General features: G+C 37.7%; 1 protein-coding gene across 5 annotated transcripts in view; it reads left to right on the forward strand.

Annotated features, from left to right (window-relative positions):
• The window catches only part of REPS2 (RALBP1 associated Eps domain containing 2), a 256,055-nt gene that overhangs the window by 152,348 nt on the left and 80,698 nt on the right, over positions 1-23,009 (forward strand). The window contains exons 10-13 of one of the 5 annotated variants that reach the window (XM_027835347.1): positions 861-930; positions 3,695-3,751; positions 11,958-12,003; positions 15,202-15,338. In XM_027835347.1, the coding sequence (XP_027691148.1) occupies positions 861-930; positions 3,695-3,751; positions 11,958-12,003; positions 15,202-15,338 (310 nt within the window). The remainder of the gene's footprint in view (positions 1-860; positions 931-3,694; positions 3,752-11,957; positions 12,004-15,201; positions 15,339-23,009) is intronic. The other 4 variants (XM_027835348.1, XM_027835349.1, XM_027835350.1 and 1 more) reach the window with 4 other exon arrangements.

The following is a 23,009-nucleotide window of genomic DNA, read 5'->3' on the forward strand; positions in this document are numbered from 1 at the left end:
GACTTGCTATCACATTACCTCTGATAAGCAGGCCAGGCAAATCGCTACAATTCTAAGCTACTTCTTGGCAAATGCCATATTACTTTCTTGAATTGAGTTCTATTTTTCATGTAGTAAGTTTGCATGTTTCATATAGAGAAGGCATATAGAATTATTGATCTCAAATTTAGAAAAGATTAAAAGTAATTTGTGGCACCTAGAAGGCATCATGAATAGAATGCTGGTCTTGGAACCAGGAAAGTCTGAGTTCATGTGCCAGCTCAGCCACTTAGCTAGCTGGGCAAGTCACTTAACCGATCTCGGTCACAGTTTTCTCATCTGTAAAATGGAAATAAAAATAGTACCTACATAGCAGAGTTGTTGTGAGGATCAAATAAGATAACTTATTTTAAAAGTGCTTTGAAAACTTGAAAATGCTTTACAAATACTACTATCACATTATTACTATTACTAGCATTTTCAGTTAGGGCAGCTAGGTAGCTCAATGGATACAGTGCCAGGCTTGGAATCAAGAAGATTCAACTTGAAATCTGGTCTCAGACACTTACTAGCTGTGTGACTTGGGCAAGTCACTTATCTCTGTTTATCTCAGTTTCCTCAGTTGTAAAATGAGCTGGGGAAGAAAATGGCAAACCATTTTTGCCAAGAAAACCCCAAGTGGGATCACAGAGAGTCAGAAATGACTAAAAAGAGTTTTCAGTATCATGTATACCACAGTAAATGGATATATATTTTAGAGAAGGATTCATTTTTAAAAGTTTCCGTTTATTTATTTATTTGTTTGTTTGCTACTTGTGTACATATTATGTCGGTCCTTATTCCAATACACTTAAGTGATTTATGAACTTTCCTTCTTCAAGAAGACTTCCCTTAAAGAAAAGGTTGACCTGACTGCACCTGCCCAGGATGTGAATATTGATGACAAACCAGGTATGAAAAAAAAAGAAGTTGTTTTCTATTATTAAGGACTTTTTACTTATGTTTTTCTTCTTGTCTCTGGGAATGGCAGGATTTTGAGGAATATATGGGTGTATCTACTTGGATGGTGGCAGAGCCAGCCTATCTGAAAAAGATTCAGTGTTTAAAATTGGCATCGTGGAATGACACCATGAGCCAAAACCCAGAAGTATACATGGGAAGCTGCTCAGGTATAGTCTTACCCGTTCAGGGCCTAGCGCATTGCCTTATATGCAGTGCGTAGAGCGCTGGGCCTAGAGTCAGGAAGATCTGCTTTCAAATGTGGCCTTAGACACTTGTTAACTGTGTGACCCTGGGCAAGTCATTTAACTTCTGTTTGCCCCAGTTTCCACATCTGTAAAATAAGGATTAATAATAGCACCCACCTCCCAGGGTTGTTGTGAGGATCAAATGAGAGAGTATTTACGAAGCACTTGGCATACTTTAAAATGTTATATAAATGCTAGCTATTATTATTGCAGTTGTTAACAATAATATTAAATGGCTATTGAATTGAATTTGTGATAGGCTAACAATTGTGTTCAGACCATTTCTGTTACCAACTTCATCTGGAGAATATTATCTGATGATGTCAGAGAAATTACTGTCAAGCCAGTGAAGACACAGGGTTAACTAACATTCTATGCTGGTGCAGATGAACTCCAGAATATAGGTTTTCAATCCACATTCTCTACACAGGGTTAGTCCTTGAGGGAATTTTGTTCTTATCATAGTTTCTGTTCTGGGCTTAATATGTTACTCTGTCTGTCAGTAATATCCTTGACCACTTTATAGTCATGGTATTTTAGTGTGAAGGCTCAATAAACAGATCATGCAGTCAGGGAGTTAGAGCTCTTGGTAGAGTTATAAGCAGCAGGGAAAATACAGTCTGCCATATTATGCATGCAATAAAACTCCAAGATAAATGGGATTGGGAGTATTTAGGGCAATACAAAAAAAGAGTAATATATATTGAACTGAGTTTGTTGAAAGAGGTTAGATAAGGATAGATAAAGGATTTGTTTGTGTTTATAGCACTGATATGTGCCAGGAGCTGTGCTAAGTGCTGGGGATACAGCCAAGTGAGACACTCCCTAGCTTCAAGGAGCTTACATTCTATTGGGGGGAAGCAACACTTAAAGAGGTGCTGGAAAAGTACTTTCTGGGAGGAGTTGGGAAGGAGGGATGGCAAAAGCACATTGAACAGCTTCCCAAATAATACCAGGGAACCACGCATTTTCTTCATTGGCCACACAGGGTTATTAATAAGTAGGAGGTCTTAACCTGGGGTCTATGAACTTGGTTTTAAAAATATATATATGTATATATATATATATTAGCTGCATTTCAATATAACTGGTTTCCTTTATAATCCCTTGTATCTTATTTTATGCGTTTAAAAACATCATTTTGAGAAAGGGTCCATAGGCTTCATCAGACTGCAAGAGGGGTCCATAACATAAACAAAAAAGGTTAACCAACCCCTGGTATGTGGCTATGCAGCAGTTAAAACAGGGGACCTCATCCCTTGCCCTGGAAGGATTCATTCTAATAAATCTTCAAATTTGGGTACAAAGACTTGATTGTCACTCCACAACCAACCAGAGGCTTTTGCACTCAGGTCCTCCTGACTTCAGGGCCGGTGCTCTATCCACTGCGCCACCTAGCTGACCCTTGACTTTTTAATTAGGGAAAAAAATTGCTACCATTTTGTACTCTTTGTTCTCTTTTTTGCATATGGAGGGTCAGAAATTCAGAACCAGTGAGGTGCTAGAAGAAAGGGAAGAAATCAGTTTGAGGAATAGTTTGTAAGATTGAATGTGATAATTGCACGTCTGACCTATGTGAGATTGCTTGTCTTCTCAGGGAAGGGGAGGGGAGAGAGGGAGAGAATTATAATATAACATTTATAATAATAACTCAAAAAAAACAACCAAAAGCTTAAATTTTTTTTAAATATAATTGCAGAAAAAATAAAATATGACTTTAAAAAATTGAATGTGAGCCATAGCATTTCAGGATCTCTTCTCTGTGGTTGTCACAGGCTATGATATGAGTAGACAAGGAAGAAGCTAATACTGCTACTGCCCATCGCAGAGATTGTAGGTGTCTCTACCTGAAAAGGAACTACAGAGTCTACAGAGAGCCTCACTGGAAGAGAATACATTAACAAAACATGTCTTTAGGGGCAGCTAGGTGGTGCAGTGGATAGAGCACTGGCCCTGGAGTCAGGAGGACCTGAGTTCAAATCCAGCCTCAGACCAAACACTTGACACTTACTAGCTGTGTGACCCTGGGCAAGTCGCTTAACCCCAATTGCCTAAAAAACAAAAAAACAAAAAAAACCCCCCATGTCTTTAAAAAAAAACAACATGTCTTTTTAGTATAGGGCGTCTTAACTTTCTTTGTGTCATGAACCCTTTCAGCAATCTGGACTTTTGGACCTTTGGCCTATGGAGCTCTTTTCAAAATAATGTTTTTAAATGCATAAAATAAAATATATAGAATTACAAAAGAAACCAACTATATTGAAATACAGTTATCAGAATATTGAACAAAGTTCTCAGATCGCTTTAAATCTATGTGTTATAAAGTAGAACGTATGTGAATCAGTGAATAATGCTAATTATCAGACAAAAAAACTAGAGATTAATTTGTTTTAATGTAACTTGCCTTAAAAAGAAAAAAATGACAGTGTCTCTTTTCCTCCCCACACCCTCCTCCTTTTAAAATGTAGCTTTGAAAATAAGTTCTATGGATGAAGCCATGCCAAAGGACGTGTCTGTTGACACAGGTAGGAGAAAGCCATTTTAATGAACTTCCAATTGTAATTTTTTGATTGATTCATATCTCACATAAAACAAGCTTACAATATTCTTAATTGCTCAGTAAAAAGTTGAGTAGGTAGAAGATGGTTGCTGATGTAGGTTTTGCTGCGGAGAGAACTTAGGCTTTCACCTGGGCTCCTGTTGTGTGTAATATTGCTTTCTGAATATTTTATATGGATGTGTTTGTTTTTTGACTCTCCTTCCCGCCTGCCAGTTATGAGAGGGTAGAGTAGTCTAATTATCCCCAATTTAGGTTGTGTAAGGAGAGGACTGAAAATTTCATTTGGGAGTGACTTAGCCACTGAGTGAGAGATTGAGATGGCTCAGAACAAGGGAAATTTTAGTAGGCTATTTTGCTTGCTTTTTTGTATGGTATAAATAGATGATGATATTTTTGCTGGATGTCCAATATCAATAAGAGCTATTTCCCAAAAATCCCTCCTTCCCAAATTTTTATATATACCAGGAAATGTATTAATTAAAGATGGTTCTGAGGAGAGTGAAATTAGAGTTGTATCAAGCACAAAGCTGAGTCAGAAGTAATTCCTGGAAAAGGAATAAATTGTAACTCTCAGAAGATTCTTTGTTTGGGAAGTGAGGGAGAATACTTGGACCCGTGCAGGTTCAGCTTCTGCTTGATTGAGTCCTCAGTAAGCCAACATTGGCTTGTCAGGGTCTACCTTGTGAAGAGTCTCGTCCTGGGTTTTTCTTTCTTTCTTTCTTTTTTTGTTTTCATTCTGGCTTTGGCAAGACCCAGAAACAAGATGGCATTCTCATTTTTATTATCTTTAATCATGTTCTTTCTTCAGCATGTATGAAGCTATGGCATATATCTGTTGAAATTAGGTAGATCAAGATGTCAGACTGATACACAAAGCAGGTAGAGAAATTATTTACCTTTGAAGTTTATGATCTGGACAATGACATTAAGAAGTCAAAAATTGAGTTTGTACATCAATAGGAGTTCCTCCAAATTATATGGATCATCATTCTTGTCTCCATCCTCCCATTTAATTATTTGAAACTAGACTACAGAAAGTATTACCAAGTTCATTCACAGTATGGAAAAATTTACACTGGTTTCGGCCAAATGTCTAATAGATTCTCCCCCTCCCCCCCATCTTTGATATCTGCAAACTGAATTGGGAATGTATAAGTCTTTGTTGAATTTATATTATGCCATTATTAAAGGTTATTTGATTTGAAGGGTAAAATGCCATTTTGTTACAGCATTAAGAAAACATCTTCTCTCACCATAGTAGATAAGACTCTTAATGATTTCCTGGCTTTAAGAGATTTTAGTATGTAAATATGGCACATATAGTCAATTTTACATGATATGTGAACTTTATGATCAAATTAATTTTAAAAGTATCTTTCTCCATGGGCTTTGCTTGAGGAGTAGCATATTAGAATAAAGATCAATCAAATCTAGTGACCAGAGGTAGTGAGCATGGCTTAGAGATAAAATTGTATTTGAATTTGTTTTCTTCTTAATGTGGTACATATGGTTTATTTATAGACTTTTTTGCTTGTGTTATTTTTTTTTCTAATATGGACAAAGAGTCTTTTATGCTACACACCCACACCCACACTCATTTTATTTAATAGAGGCAAAATGATATAATGGATAGTGAGCTGTTCATAGAGCAAGGGAGACCTTCATTCAAGTCCTACTTCTGACAGATATTGACTGATTGACCCCAGGAAAGTCTTCTTGATGCTTTAGTCAACCCTCTAAGACTGTAAGTTGCAGAGAAGATATTGATCTGCAATGGTAAAGGGAGTTTCCTCTTCTGGGAGCTGTTCATTGTTTCTAAAGTTAAGTTTTGAACATCAGGCCTAATTTTTAAATTGACAAAAGAACTTTGAGAGGTCCTTAAATCCAATCCCTTTCTCTTTCCAAAGTCTGTGAGTCTACAGTTTTTCAGGAAAGCATCTATAGCTGTCTATATAAAAATGATAATGTTTTCCCCTTGGTATCTTGGTGTGGTAAATTTGCTTTTGTTGGAGCCCTAAAGATAGTGATTTGCAATACCAATCAACTTTTCACTCTTTCTAAGGTTAAGTTGTTGAACTTCAGGCCTAATTTTCTTTCTTTTTTTTTTTTTTGGTGAGGCAGTTGGGGTTAAGTGATTTGCCCAGAGTCACACAGCTAGTGAATGTTATGTATCTGAGGCTAAATTTGAACTCAGATCCTCCTCACTCCAGGACCGGGGCTCTATCCACTGCATCACCTAGCTACCCTTCTTCAGGCCTAATTTCTAATTCACTGAGGAACTTTGAGAGGTCCCTAAATCTAATCCTTGCAAAGTCTGTGAGTCTACAGTATTTCAGAAAAGCAGTTACCCACCCTTTTCTTAGACAAGGGCCTTTGCAATGAAGCTCTTTCTCCTTCCCGCCCCCACCCTGCCCATCCTTTACTCCTGTTAAAAGCTACAGCATGTCAGTTAACTTCTGTACCTTTGTCCAGAACCATAGCAGCACTCTCTGTATATCTGTGAACAGCAATTAAACTACTTTGGGAATGGTACTGTGGAATTTTCCAGCTTCTGCATAACTAAACTGTATATATATAACTCAGCCATCTTGGTTCTAGGACAGTCCCGTATAGTCATGATTTAGAATTGGAAGGAGAACAATTAAGGTAAGGTAACATTTATCGAGCACCTACTATGTGCCAGGCACTGTGCTAAGTACTTTACAAATTCTATCTTACGTGATACTCACAGTAACTCTAGGAGGTAGTGCTATTATTATCCTCATTTTACAGTTGAGGAAACTGAGGCAGACAGAGTTAAGTGACTTTCCTAGGGTCACACAGCTAGTAAATATCTGAGGTCACATTTGAACGCAGGTCTTCTCAACTGTGTTCAGTAGGAGCCACCTGCCATTGAGTGGTGGTATAGTCCAAGAATCAGCAAATTATAGCCCACATGCCAAATTTGGCCCATGTCTTATAATGTCCAGGGGAATATTGCTATTTTGTTTTGGCCCATGGTTTTCCAAAAATGTTTTTGTAAGTCTTGTGAGCTACGGCTAAGGATAGCACTTATTCATGAACAGTACAAAAACAGACTGCTGGGCTGGATTTGGCCCGAGGACTGTAATTTGCCAACCTCTGATCTAGTTTAACTCCTTCATTTTATAGGTGTAGGAACTGAGTTTCCAAAAAGGGGATGTGATTTGTGAAAGGTCATATGGGAGCAGAGTCAGAATTTGAACCTATGTCTTCTGACTCGAAATTCAGAGTATCCCACGCTGCCTTAGTATTTCCCAACCTTTTTTGTCTGTAACTTTTTGGAATATATCAAACCTGTTTGATTTTTATTGTTTTCTAGGTGGTAGAGGGTAAGGAAGTTATGAGGATAATTGGCAGAGAAGCACTCATCTTTTTCTTTCCATAGAAATAATAATGTCTGCTAATAATAATGTAACACCTCACTTATCCAGTGGCATTGTGGGTAATGAAGTGTTCTATGAAAGGTAATTTTGTAGATAAGGGAAACTTACCATTTTAAGCTTTGAGTTTTAAACAAATTTGGATGGAAATCTTTCTAAAAGATATTACATAATTAATTAGAGCATGTTAAACATACAATATAGTTAACTTTTCTTGATGACTTATAGAATTACAGAATTGGAAAGTCTTAGAAAGACCTCAGAAGTCCAAATCTAGTCCAACCCATAGCTGAATGAGTATCTCCTCTTACAAAAATCCTTCCTGTGTGATGTTATCCCCTTTACTTAAGTATTTTCAGGGACAGAGAACTCATAGTCTGCCAGTGCACACTGCCCATTCTAGTGCAGCTCTCATTGTTAGGAAGCTTCTCTTCGCAGTGAGTCAATATTTGTCTTTATGTAATGTCTACCTATTGATCCTATTTCTGTCTTCCAGAGAAAAGCAGAAAAAAATACAATCCCTCTTTTACTTGAAATTCTTTTAGACATAACTATCATGATTCACTCTCTTTCTCCCCTGTCTTTTCCAGGCTAAACTTCCCCAGACAAACTCAGTATGACTCAAAGTAATACTCATATGTGTAGGACTTCTTGCTCCAACCACAAAAGGGTCCAGATATCCGTTGATGATTCTGGTATCTTTAGACTCATTATCAACTGTTGTTTCTCAGTGTGTTGGGATAGAGCAGGCTTCCCCTTTTTTTATCTCCACATATTCTCTTAGGAAGAATTAAAGGGGAAACCAGATAATTAAATTTTCTCTTAATCTGCATGTTTCCATATAAGAAAGTCTATGCCCAGGTAGTAAGTAGAAAAGCTGAGACCAAAGCCCTTGCCTCCTGATTTTCAGGCTATTACCCACTTTCCAGTACCTCATCACCTCTCCATACCTCTGTTTTTAGAGCTTTGTGACTTAATTTCTATTTCTCAGAGACTTCTGTGGTTACCTATAGTTTACTATTATCTTCCACAATCATAATAAATCAGTAAGCATTTATGCAGCACCTATGTGCCAGGTACTAGGGAGACAATGAGAAAACATACAGTCCCTGCCTTTAAAAAGCTTTCAATTTAATGGGGGAGGTGATGTATATCCATAAACCAGATCATGCAAGATGTTGGATCATGAAGTAGATGGAAAGTAGCCATAGAGAAGGCATTGGTAGCTAGGGGGCACCAGGACAGGTCTCCTACAGGGGCAGTGCTTGAGCTGAGTCTTAATGGAAGGCAGGAGTTCTAAGGGGTAGAGGTAAAGAGAGCAAGAAATGTGGAGCATGGAATGGAGTGGGAAGACACTTCAGGATGAGTCTAATGAGAAGGCTCTTGTCATCGTTCAGGGAGAGATGCGGAGAAATGACAAAATGTGACTGTTGTCTACCTGGTGAATGAGCATGAGGAGTCAAAGATGACACCTAGTTTGCAAACTTAGATAACTCAGAGCCCCTGTATACTAATAAGGAAGATCAGAAGAACATTTTTTTTGGGGGGGAAGGGAAGATAAAGAGTTCTGTGGACGTGTTGAATTTGAGATTCCTTTAGGACATCCAATTCAAAATGTCCAAGAAGTAGCAGGTGAGTCATTCTTGTATCTCAAGAGAGAAACTAGGGGGACAGCGAGGTGGCACAGTAGAGAGAGCATGGGACCTAATGTCAGGAGGACTTGAGTTCAAGTCCAGCCTCAGATCAAACACTTACTAGCTGTGTGACCCTAGGCAAGTCACTTAACCCCAATTGCCTAAAAACAAAACAAAAAAAAGAGAGAGAGAGAGAGAAACTAGGAATAGATATGTAGATCTGGGAAAATCAAACCTATGGGAACTGATAAGATTACCGAGTAAGAGAGAAGAGAGAAGAGGGCCCAGGCCAGAGCATTAGGGGGCACCCATATTTAGTGAGCAAGACATGTATCCAACAAAGAAGACTAAAAAGAAACCATTGGATAGTTGTGAGGAAAATACACATACAGAGAGAGAAGAGGGGGAGGGTGGAGAGAAAGAAAACCCAGAGCGGAAAGGGTTTGCAAAAGGAGAAAATGGTCAGCAGTGACAAATGCTATAGAGAGGTCAGCAGGGATGAGACTTGAGAAAAGTCATTAGATTTATTAACTTTAGTAAGTTTATTGGTTTCAGTTGAGTGATGACATCAGAAGCCAGATTACCAAGGCTTTAGAAGAGAGGGAAAGAAGAAGAAACAGAGGCATCAAAGATAGGGGGCCTTTTCAAGGAATTTAGATGAGAAGTTTGCCCTTTGGACAAATGAGGCTTTATGGTACTACTCTACATTCTTATAAGGCTCTTTCCCACTTTTTATAGTATCCTCACATATTGTGTCTTCACTGTTCCTCTCAACAATCCTCCAAGGTAGGTAGGGAGGTCGTTATCCCCATTTGTCAGAAGAAGAGAATGAAAACAGTTGTGTCTTCCCCAACGTCAAACAACTAATTAATGTAAGGCTTAGAGTCTAAGTTTCTGTACTCCTAATTCTGTACTCCTGATCTGTACTCCTAATGTGTACATCACATACTTCTTGTACCCAGTCATAATTCATTACACACACACACACACACACACACACACACACATCCCTGTCCTTCCATTTCTCTTCACCATCTTTAACCCAACATCCCACATCCTGATTCTGCCTGAACATTCTAGCAAGAAATCCACAAAAGAGAATCAAGAAAACCCAAGAAAGGTCATGCTGTACTGATTAGAAGACTATGTGTGTTAGAAGACCCTGGACCAAACAATTGTGAGCTTTGAGGGATGTGGTCTAGGGCAGAGCAGGGAGAAACCAGAGCCTGATCAGTTCGCCTGAGTTTCGGTAGAAGTTTCCATTATTCTCCTTGAAGTAAGCCTGGCATGTTCTCCTCTCTGCAGCAACCACATGAGCAGGCTTGTAGCCCCAGGTAGCTGGGGAATGAGTCTCCCGACCAGCTATTATTCTTTCATGGGTTGGAGGGAGTGTGCATAGGAGGTTTCCCAAAGCAAGGCTCTTCTTTCATCAGAATGTAGGACACATAACTAGGAAAGGGAAACTTGTCAAAAACAACTTGTCATTGTTTAAAAAAAAACAGATTAATGTGTGGACTTTTTTTTTTTTGGGTGAGGATGAGGGGCAGGCATTGTATAGAGGGCCACAGAACCATAGGATTATGGTTTTAGAGCTGGAAGGAATCTCAGGGGTCATTTAGTCCAACCTTTTTATAAGGGAACTGAGCTCCTGAGGGTTGAATTACTTGCTAATGATAGATTGATTTTTGTGTACTTCTTGCATCTCTCTCTCTCTCTCTCTCTCTCTCTTTCTCTTTCTCTCTCTCCCTCTCCTCTTCCCTCTCCCAGTAAAATCTAGCCTCAGACACTTACTAGTTGTGTAACCCATGCCAAGTCACTTAGTCTCAGCTTCAGTTTTCTCTACTGTAAAATGGCGATAGTAGCACCTACCTGCCAGGATTGTTGTGAGGATCAAAGCCCAGTGTCTGTCACATAGTTGGTGCTTAATAAATGCTTATTTTCTTCCTTCTCTCTTAAAAAATGTGTCATATATGAATGACTAGTAAGATCTAACAGTTTGCTTTATGTGCTGTATTGGATATATTGACACTTTTCAGGTTGCCCAGTTCTCCCTTCTTTTCTGACTGCCTCAAGTGAATATTTATGTATAGGATTTTTAATAAGCATAATCAATTCAGATCCTCTTAAAGGAGATTTGCATCCTTAAGCAATGTAAAAGACGATGGGATGAAGCTATAACGTCTTCCGTAGGGGTGAATATATAAACCTGAATACAATAGAAAATGCAGTACTTGCATTCCTATGAGTTATCTTTCTTCCATGGAATTTTTATAGGGCTTCTTAGTCAGCAGTTTCAGAATTTGCAACATCTCATTTTGTCCTGGAGTTTCTAACTGTCTTCTGGAAGTAGTAGAAACCGAAATCTGGAAATTGTTCATGGCTACTTGCTTTTAACCAAAAAGAGGTGGGGAAATTAACCCTCACATGGAGATGAGTGAGTAGGCTCTATGGAAATTTGTTGCTGAAGGTCTTAGTTTTATGATTCTGTGTCTCTCCTGTAGAAGTACTTTTTTTTAATGGATGATAGTATTTTAATGAATCATTACATTAAGCTTGTGTAGATCTCAGTCATACAGTTTTAACTTTTCCTCCTAAGAAAAATTTTATGTCCCATTTGTCTTTATTTATGTGACAACTTTAATTTCTTGTATATAACAGGTCCTCAAACCCTTCCCACAATATAATGTCATTGTATTAGAACTAGTAGACAAAACAAATGGCTGGAGAAACTGTTTTCTACCCTCCTTGGGAATAAGCTTAGAAAATTTTTTCCAAGGCTAACAGAAAGCCTTGTGGGCCAAGAATTCCTTTAGTCATAAATGCTAATTGATAACTCTATGAAAGTCACCTGTTTAACCAAGAATTTCTGTGTTAACTAGCTTAGTTTTGAAAATTATTTATGAGGATCTGAAATGATAAGAGGGAAAACGTGTTGGAACTTTTCCTTTCAATTCTGGCTTCTGATTTTAGAAACAGGATTTCAGTTGCTCGTGAAAATAAGGAAGACATCAAATCACTCTGTGTTGGAGCCTCCCACTTATCCGCTGGTGTGTTCTTTGCTAGCTCTGCAGATAAGTTTCTGGGTTTATAATGGCATAAGTGGAACCCAAGCAAATAGCAATAATCTCTGTTTCAGCTTCTCCTAAGGACTTGAACACTGTCAAAGCAAGACCAAGATCCAGGTAGTGTTTCTTTGATTTCTATTTCAGTGCCTTGAATTCTGCCTCATCTCTCTCTGGGGGAAAAATAAACAAAACATTGCCTTGATATTTCACTTGTATGTCTCTATATCTCTATATGTACATACATATGTACATAGAGATGCAATTTCAAAAGTCACAAATATATACATCTATATGTATGTTGCATATACATATATATATGCATAAATATGTCTATATGTAATTTCATTAGTGATGAATGGTATGCTGAATACAAGCAGTGACCCTGAGTAGACTTTGGAGCCTTGTTTGTGTCAGCACTAAAAAGCAATAGTTTTTCCATAACCTTTTTTGGGATGAGGTTGCATATATAATGTATTACTCTGTGGGTATAAGATGGAGAAGTAAGTGGAGAAAATAAACTTGAATGAAAGGAAATAATCATTAACATTAACACTGAAGTTTGATATTGTAACCAAAATGAATCCCTCAACGCTAAAGAAAAGGCAGTGGTGGTGGTGGTGGTGGTGGGGAAGCCATTTAAGACCACTGAATGTATCTTTATGCCTTTTCATCTTTAGAGCCAATAAAGTAAGCTATATAAATAATCCATTATTCCCCTTAGAGAGTTCTTTGCATTTGGTGCTTACACCACAAAAGGAAAGAAAAAACAGTAAGAGTAGAGTAGGAGAAACATTAGATTTGTTTATGTGGTTGATTGAGACCAAAACAAATTTAAAAAATATAAAAGCCAATGTTACAGCAGATAATAGGCTGGCCCTCTACTATCTACAAGAACTCATTTTTCAAATTATGTTTGTGTTTTCTGATTTGATTCTGGTCTTTGAAGAGTGTCTAATCTCCTCATGAAATTACTTGTATGCAATAGACATGTTTCTGAAAAATGTATAAATCAAATCCTATTGTAGACCAATGGGATGTGTTGGCTACCTAAGATATCTTGTCATTCTTTCTAAGGTCATCCCTCCTTCTCCAATCTTGATTATGCCTAAATATGAACTTTTTCATATTGATTTTGGTTAAATTCCAAATGATCCCCCACATATATATGTAATCCTATATCTAATCTTATACTATATCTATATATTATATGTATCTCTATATTATATGTATTTATGATCTGTTTATCATAAATTGAGAAACCTTTTACATAGCAAAGTTATGATTACCCTATTTTAAGCTTCATGATCAGCAAATAAATTTTGAGAAAAAAATCTTTTTGATGAATGAACACAATATCCTTCTGGTATCTCCACTTTCCTCAAAAAAGACAAGCATTGCTTGCTCAGGGGGCCAGTCCCTGGCTACCTCTGATGTTTAATACACCTTAATACTCTGCAATTCCAGAACAGTATAGTCCATCATTGGGGAAGGAGGTGGTGGGATGGGGAAGGGAACTAATATTCATACAGCACCTACAGTGAGCTAGGCACTGCTAAGTGCTTTTACAAGTGCTATCTCATTTGATCATTGGAAATCCCCAAGCTACATTTAAACAGATAAAGTTGACTGAAGTGAGAATGGCAGGGTTTTTCTTTCTGCTGGCCCTAAAGAACTAGTCACATCCACATTTACAGTTTCTGTTCATCCAAATTGTAGATTAATGTTTAGACATTAGGGTTCTAAACCAATGACAATCTCTTTTCTAATACATTTCACCTAAAACCTGAGCTTAGCTGGAACAAAGAAAATAATATCACCTATATGCTTTTTTTGAGGGGGGTATAGGCTTTCATTTTTGTACCCATAGTTTTGCATGTGCTTGGAAATAAAATGGAACCAATATTTTTTGTTGAAGGGGAGAATGTGTAAATGCTTTTTTTGGAATGAGGAATGTCATTAAGAATATATCTGCTGTGGATCATTCTATGACCTTCTAGAGAGAACCTATATATATATATATATATATATATATATATATATATATACATCTTAAATTTTGAAAGTAACTATTAAAAAGCTGATCCCTTTTCATCTCAATCACCCCTGTCTTTGGTAAAAACAAAACAGAACAAAACAAAAAATCAGAACGCTCATGTCCTGTTTTGGCTCTGGTACCTGTTATGCCTAATGTATTATTGCAGGTGTAACACCTAGAGTTGTTAGTGCTGACTTTAGTCAAGATTGCAACCTTGCAAGAAATCAAAACAAAACAAAACAAAACAACAACAACAAAAACCCTTGACTATAGCAAAAGAAATCTGAAAAGCTTATTCAGCACAAGCCAACTTGCCATAATAGTAATTCCTTTGCCTAGAACAGGAAGGGTTTCATGATATTTAATAGAATTTGAATTGACGTAATACTGAGTAATACTTCTCCCCTACATTCCCCCCCCCCCCCCCCCGCTTTAAACCAGAGAGACAACTTAAGACCCAATTGCTAATTGAGGTACCTGGTCAAGGTCATTCAAGGATTAAGTGGGAAGCCTGGAATTGTCCTGTTTCCTAATTTCTAGTTCTATTATCTCACAAGCCCTAAAGAATGTGATTTCATAAGCAATAGGCTCTTAGTTTGAGGCAGGGGTGGGGTATGTTACTATCCAAAATGATGGAGGTTTTTGTTAAGTACATTTCACTTGATGTGGCCCTACTGGGAATTATTTCCTTCTTGGCTCATAGTGGTTTGAGTGACATAAACCAGACTATTGGACGTATTATATGGAAATATAATATAGCTTGAAAACAACATAATAACTAATGTTACTTAGAATAAAAAGAATCCTGGTTTCTGTGTACTTGGGTTGTATTTGGAACATGTTTCCTTGCTGATACGTACCTCCTGCTTTTTTCACTAGTCACAATATGGTGCATGCCCTGTGGATAGGAGGAAAGAATTGCTTAATGCCATGTGATCTTTGTGGTAAAATGAGGCTGCATTACCAATGCAGATCTGACAAACATTTCTATTTTTAATGTCATGTATAGTTGCAGTAACAGTTTGAATTTACATACCATTCTCCTCCCCCACCCTCCCATCACAAAGGATGGACATTTAGGTTTAAAGATGTTACAGGCCAATGACTTCATTTTATAGTTGAATCTGACAGATCATTGCCCTGTCCATGCTAATTGCTTTTCAAGACCACTGAACTCACTTGGCTAAGCCTGTGGGACATTATTTTTCCTCTCTCAATTCCAACTCCAGAGAGTGAAACTATTGCTATCTTCCTTTTGATATTCCCTTATTTTGCTGCAGATCTTACTCTAACACATCTCTAGAAGAGGCCATGAAAAGGGTCGAGGAACCTCCCACTCCCCCACCGAGACCACAGAAATCCCATTCCAGAGCCTCCTCCTTGGATCTGAATAAAGTCTTCCAGCCAAATGCTCCAGGTGAAGTTGCCCTTTTCTTCCCCTAGCACATTTCCTTTGGTTTCATAGCTGAAAGACATGCTTTTGATAGTAGAACTCAAGAGATGAACAGAGTAATTTCACCCTACCGCCATGTTTTGTTAGGATGGTACTATTGTGTTCATTCAGGAGAAAATAGGTTTCAGAGGTGTCTTGGGAGGATGTCTCAAAGATGCTATGGGCCAAGAAATGTGAGATTCCTAAATCTCAAAGTTTGGATATTCTTTGAGATTGGGCAGCTAACAAAATGGATGGTTGCTGCTTGAGTCCTTTCATCTCTTTCACTCATGAGTAGGGCTCTGCTTCAGTTTGGTTTTTCTCTTCATCACTTCATTGTTTTATTGTTGTTGGACTTGCCCAGGGTCACACAGCTAATAAGTGTCAAGTGTCTGGCTTGAACTCAGGTCCTCTTGACTCCAGGGCGAGTGCCACCTAGATGCCCTCCTCGCTTCATTGTTAAGAGGAAGATGTGGTTCAGTCTTGAGGTTCAGGCTGCACTAAATACCTTCCTTGGCAAAAAAATTCAATTTTCCTTTGGTTCCTATTCTGAGTGAGAAGATGCCGGTTTCCTAGCCTGTCTTGCTACTTCCATATCTAGAGTCTGATTGTCTTTTTTTTTTTTTTTTTAAATCCAGATTGGTAGGAGAAAGGAGGGAATGGACTGCTGGGTAGACGCTGTAGTATTGCCACAAGGGCAGAAAATGTTAAGAAACAATCCATCGATCCCAATCATTGCACCTTGTTGTGGCTTCAGGGATTGTCCCTTCCCTCCTCCCCCCAAGTTGCTCACTCCCCAATTTAGGCCATAGAGTGTGTATGAGTAGTGTGTGTAGGAAGGGTGTGGAGGGAGGTAGTATCCTCCATGGATCCCACTCTTTGTGGCTGTGGGGTAGTGCAATGAGTAGAGTGCTAGAACTGGAGTCAGAAGGACCTGAGTTCGAATGCTGCCTCAGACATTTATTGCCGTGTGACCCTGAACAATTTATTTTACGTTTCTGAGGCCCAGTTTCCTCATCTGTACAATAGGAATAATAAATAGTACCTACTTGATAGGGTTGTCGTGAAGATGAACTGAGATAACTTGTAGAGCACTATATAAATGCTAGCTATTGTTGTTGATATTATTATTCTAGATACTATGGGAGACTTCTAGGTATACCTGGGAGCGTTGTAGAGGGAGCAACAAACCTTTTCTTTAGTGAAAATTATAAACTTAGGATTTATTGTAGTTATAATTGCTATTTGGGTTTAAACCAATCCTTTCTTCCAACTAACATAAGCAAATTGCAAATAAGATTATTTCTTGGAACTCTATAAATCTGTGTTGGTTTAACAGTAAGCCAGCCCTAGTCAAGGACTGGTGATTTTCCGATTGTTGCTTTTTTTCCCCAGAGTTAGAAAAGATTCTCCTTGGCCTATAAATCAGTCCTGTTCTTTGTGGTTAGGGTAGAACCCAGCTTGTTTTACTTGTATTAAAAACGGACCGTCTTCGCTGTGAGGATAGAACTTTAAAAAAAAAATCTGTTATAGACTAGAGCTGCTTTTTCTGAGTGAAATTTAATTCTGGGTTGTATGAGGTCATTAGATAACAATTTGATTTGCTATTTAAGACTTTTTTTTCTCCCTGAGGAAAATATCCTGGAAAAGTCTATCTAAATATCCAACTGACTCTTTGGGAGCAGTTGCAGATGATTTTAAAAATGCGGTGAAACCAGTGCATCTGAGCATAATTCATAGATGTTTAAATGCAGATATCTAGAAGGACTATTTCAAGGACTTTTCCTCTAAATGAAGTATCTGACAGTTGTGAGACATCCAAGTGCCTAATCTGTATCACTGGGGCTTCTAACATGCGTGTGATTCTAGGATTTCTGCCCTAAGAGAAATAAGGTCCAAGGAGGTGCCTGTAGCCAAGGTAGTTTGTACAGTAATGAGTTTGGATAAGACTTGGAATAAAGAGATGCTGGATAGATGAATTTCATGCTTAAAGATCCTGCTTCTTTTTCTTATTAGTCAAACATTTACCTAAATAAATGGATATAAAAAGTATTTTAACAATCTGGCATGATCATAGCAGAAATTACTTAGTTTTCCTTATGGACTAAATTCTCCATGACTTGAAGGTCAGATTTCATAACAGCACACTCTAGAGAACAGTCTAAATTGTTTGGTTATAATGAAATTATGTTTTACCAAGTATTGCTTAAAATAAGTGGGTCTCTGGCCTGGTATTAGAATCTATTTGTTATATGTTCTGATGGTATTGTCATAACTGGATTTAAACAGTGTTTTTAGGCCATACTAACATACAAACTGCTCCTAAATCTTGATTAATATTAAAATTAGTAAGCTCAGCTATACCATAAGCATAAATAGGAATGACTTACAAAGTAGAACTAAACCCAGATTATAAAAAAAAAAGATAAATTTAAAAAATGCCATCAGTTTTGAGACCAGAAAGACACTAAAAAGGCAATAGGAACATGTAGTAATTCTTTAAAAATAAATTTTGATTATTTTACTTTTTCACAGTATCAAACTTTCTCTCTGTTTTCTTCCTTAGAAAAAAATAAAGAAATCAGCAAAAATTATCAATATATCAAAAATGGAGATTTTAAAAAAGTGTATTGATCAGAAGACTGATAGAAGTCTTCTGACTTCTCACCAGCAGTGTTATGCACACATGACTTCAGCACATATAGGATTAAGACACTTTATATGCATATTATATATATTATATAATCTCATTTAATACATCAAATGATCTGTGATGTTGATAGTACCAATAATATTCTCGTTGTACAGATGAAGCACCTGAAGCTCCCAGGTCAGGTTATATACCAGGGGCAGTAAGTGAGAGACCAGAAACTTCAACCCTGGGTAGCTTTCATTACTCCATGCTACCATTTTCTGAATGTTACTCCAATACTTCAGAGAATCTGTGAGTCACTCCTTTTAAAAGTGGTCACTCCTTTTAAAAAACATCAATTTTCAATTCAACAAATGTAAATTTCTTGAGAGTAGAAACTTTTCTTTTTTTTCTTAAAAAACTTTTTTTAGGTTATCTCTAGCACCTAATACAGAGTAGACACTTAATAAGTGCAGAGTTGAATTGAATTGAACATTTATTGAACACCTATAGTATGGAAGGTGATGTATTTAGGTAGTGGGGAAATACAAAGACAAAACAGTCCTTGCCATCAAAGAACGTAAGTAAGTGTACTTTTATACTTTGATGCGTTTGTATTTTCCTCAGTGTGGTTACTTTCTCTAGTGATTCAATCTGTTTGCCGTCTGTCCATCCATAGGCCAACTTGTGTGGCCTTTGTCCATGGCCTCCCCTCTGATTTCAGTTCCATTTAATGTTCTGAAAGAGTTCCTCTAGTTCTCATGATGCTGCATCGTTATAATTGGAGGTTGTAAGGTGTGCATCAATTACTTCTTGCTCTTGCCGCATGACTGGCTCATCTTTTTCTGGTTGACACATCTAGGTGTCAACTGTATTTCACAATTTTGATAAGTAAGATCCCTGTTTTTCAGGGACTCTCCTCTCTGTTTACCTGCCAGTCTACTACCTTTCAGTGCCCTCTCTGCTATGTGATGTCATCTTCTGGCCCCTGACTTGACCAGCTCACCCCCTGGTGTGAGCTGTTATAGGTTTTATATGATGATACTTATAATATTATATATTATAGAATAGAAGAAGCTATTTTTGCTCCTTGTGGTGTAGTTCTGTTGGTCCAGCTTTCAGCCCCCTCGTCCTTGTCTCTGCAAGTCTTGTTCCATAGTTTTCATGGTATTTTAAGTTTTTCAGACAGCTTTCCTTTGTCTGAAAGACCATTATTGTTAAGGAGTTCAAAAAGTGTATTCCTTATAAAAGGGATTAATTAGCCAGCAAAATGCTGTTACTAGAAGATAAAGCAATCAACAAATATTGCAGTGGATAGAGCACCGGACTTGGAATCAGAAAGACTCATCTTCCTGAGTTCAAATTTGGCCTCAGACGCTTACTAGCTGTGTGACCCTGGGCAAGTCACTTACCCCTGTTTGCCTTAGTTCCTCATCTGTAAAATGAGCTAGACAAGGAAATAGCAAACCACTCCAGTATGTCTGCCAAGAAAACCCCAAATGGGGTCATAAAGAGTTGGACATGACTGAAAAATGACTGAACAACGACTGAAAACATGTATAAAGCACTATGTAGATGCTCTGGGAGGCATAAACAAATGTTAGAATAAAATCCTTTTTCTGAAGGCGATTACCTACCAATTTGGAAGATAAGGTGAAAATATATTATGTAACGACTTTTAGTATCAAAATGCCATTGTGATTGTATCTCTCCCCTCTCAGTAAACCCCCGTAGCTCCCTACCCCAAAATAAGATTCTTTATTTGTCATTTAAAGCTTTTCACAATCTGGTCTCAATCTACTTTTCCAGACTTCTTCTACGTTACTCCCCTCCATACTCTCTGCAGTCCAGTCATGGTGGTTTGCTTTCTGTTCTGTGCACAAGACACTCCAGATGCTTTCCTTGTGGTTTTGCACTGGCTCTCCTCAGTACCTGGATGCACTCCTACCTCGCTTTTGCAACTTAGCATTCCTTGTTTCCTTCAGAATTCAGCTCACGTACAACCTTCTTACATAAAACCTTTCCTGATCCCTGCAGATGCTAGTGCCTTCTCCTAAAATTACCTCGTATTTATTTTATTTACTTGTATGCATATATCTTGTATATACTTATATGTATAATTGTTGTCTCTCCCCTTCTCCCCAATAGAATGTGAAAGTCTTTTTAAAAATAATATTTTATTTTTTCCTAATCACATATAAAAACAATTTTTAACATTCATTTTTTTAAATTTCGAGTTCCAAATTTCTCCCTCCCTCCGATTTCTTCTCCTTGAGACAGTAAGTAATTTGATACAGGTTCTACACATGTGCAATCATGCAAAACATATTTCTGTATTAGTCATGTTGTGAAAGAAAACACAAACCAAACTGCTTCCACCCCCCCACAAAATAAAGTGAAAAAAAGTATGCTTCGATCTGCATAGAATGTAAAAGTCTTGAGGAAAGGGCCTTTTTGTGAAAAAGTCTTTATATTCCTAGCATCTCAGTGCCTGACACATAATGGATGCTTAATAAATGCTTTTTGATTACTGGATTGAGTGTCTAGTGAGTGATGTGGACAAAAAATGATTTAAGAGTTCAGAGGAGGAAGAAATCAATTCAGGCAAGAATGATCAGCGAGAAATTCATGAAGTCTGAACTGGACCCTTTAGGATAGGCGGAGTAGGTAAGTGTAAAGTAAATCAAAAGATAGATTTGGGAGACTGCAAACAGATTATTCTGACAGTTGTTATGTGTTTAGAGGGTTCCTGCACAACTTGGACAGGCTAAACTTCTTTGGGCTACAGATAGGGTTTTATCATTAATGATTAAACTATTTTGCAAATAAACCATATTAAAAAAAGGGAAATTTCAATTAACATCAATGAATTACATTTATTACTTAAGATTTTTAGTTATCATCAAATCACATTAGTTTTTTAAGAAATTACTTTGCTAAGCAGTACAAGTTTTAATACATTTTTCAGGTTTTCTTACTGTTTACATTTAGTTAATGGGACGTATTTTACTTCTTATTTGCAATCATCAGCTACTCTTTGCTACATGGTCATATGGGACAAATTTATATTCTCAAAAACACTTTTTTTAAAAAAACAGGGCAAAATCCAGAAACTGCAATCATCAAATACTTCTTTATGAAGTCACCTTCAGTAAAAGACTTCTTAGCAGCAGCAATTTTTTAGAAATCTGAAAACTAACCTTAGTGGCTGCCTGATTTTCTGAGTTTACTTTCTTGAAAAACCATTCTTCCCCACTGAGATTTTTCAACAATTTGGACACTTTAATTTGTTTTTCATTGGCGTCCAATTTGCTTAAGTCAGAATGTTTTGATTCAAAATGGCGACAAAGATCGTCTCCCTTCAGAACAGCTATTACTTCTCAGCACATGAGGCACAATGGTTTTGTCTTTCATGTAAGTAAACAAGTATCTGTTTGTCCACTCTAGATTAAACACTGTGTTCTGATTCGATCTTCCTTTTCTTTTTATCACCCGTTTTTACAAAGTCACCTCTAGAATTTTAATGTTAGAACCAAGAAATCTCCACAGCAACTGCTCACATACAAAGAAATACTGAACTGAGTGTCTGACCTTGGAGAGAGCGCCAGACATTCATGTCACTTGGAGGGTGGCCACGCAGCGAGGGATGCATTGTTGCCACTCATCACATAGTGGGCATCAGTTGTGTTGGTGTGTGGCCACACTCGCTTTGTCCCTGTTCAATGCTAGTAACAACTGGAAACACAGCAAAAAGATATGACTCTCGCTCCTCTCAGACTAGAGACAGACTGATGATGGTTGGTTGTCATGGGTCACATGACGAACAGGAGAGAATGCGCAGTGGCAACCCACCCCCCAAGTTACACGACAGGCACAACAGTGACTAGTAGAAGGTAGATTAAGTGGACAAAGCACTCGTTTACTTTCTGTCATATCCTCTACATTTTCCATGGGCTGCCTGAAATCCTTTGGCAGGCTGCAAATGGCCCACAGGCCGAATGTTATGCAGTCCTATAGTAGGTAAATAATTAGAAGCTGGGGCAGGATCCGACATCCACAGGTGATGTAGAATGTCGATCCAAAGCACTTAGACTTCATCATGTATGTAAATGGAAATCAACATGATGAAAATGTATTTCAAGAAGATTTTTCTGAGAATGATATATCAAACGTGGATTTTCTAGAAGAGAATAGGAGGTTACATGTCTTGATCAGTGATGTCTAACTTAAAATTGAACTGGGGGGAGGGTCACTAAACTATATATAAGGATCTCTGTGGGCTACATATTGACTTAATTTTAAAACAATATTATCTGTGTTTTATTGTATTTTTATCGATTTTGTTACATACTTTTCCACACTAGGGAGTGTCATGGGCCGAATGTGCTGTGTGTTGGACATCTCTGCCCTAGATGATTGGTGGTTGGATAAAGATGATTTCTCAAGGTGCCTTCCAGCTTTGAGTCTCTGAAACTGTTCCCTACGCTTACTCGGGTATTCATATCCCAGTTTGTGGTGGAAGAATGACTGTCCACCTAGAAGTCAAAGAGCTCTCTCTCTCCCAGACATACTTATACACACGTAGCTATCTGTGCACCTGCCCTTAATCTACTCCTGGCGCATTCTCACCTACCACATGCAGCTCTAGGCAAAATGGTGATAGGCATTCAGTTCCATAGTTCTCCCATTGTTAGGGACTCAGAGAAACCTCATGTTTTGTGTTATCTGACTATACTTATACCTATTTTTTTAATGGAGGGATGAAAAGGAAGGAAAATATTGGGGAAGGAGTAATGCAAAATGCAGGTATGATAAAAAAAGTGGATAAGAGAAAAAGGAAAAGCTATCAGCTTAGACAGAAAGAAATAGAATGTAGAAGAATGAGTTATACAGAATTTTCTAAAAGAAATGGGTAGGGAGAAAGGAAAGCCAGAAGAAAATGATGAGGAGAAGGTAAGAAAAGGAGAGAGAATTGTTTTTTGGGGGAAAGAGAATTTTAAAAAAAGTAATGAGAAGAAAAAAGC

This window comes from Vombatus ursinus, unplaced genomic scaffold (assembly GCF_900497805.2).
Source record: "Vombatus ursinus unplaced genomic scaffold, bare-nosed wombat genome assembly UNPS02014814.1, whole genome shotgun sequence".
Lineage (NCBI taxonomy): Eukaryota > Metazoa > Chordata > Mammalia > Diprotodontia > Vombatidae > Vombatus > Vombatus ursinus.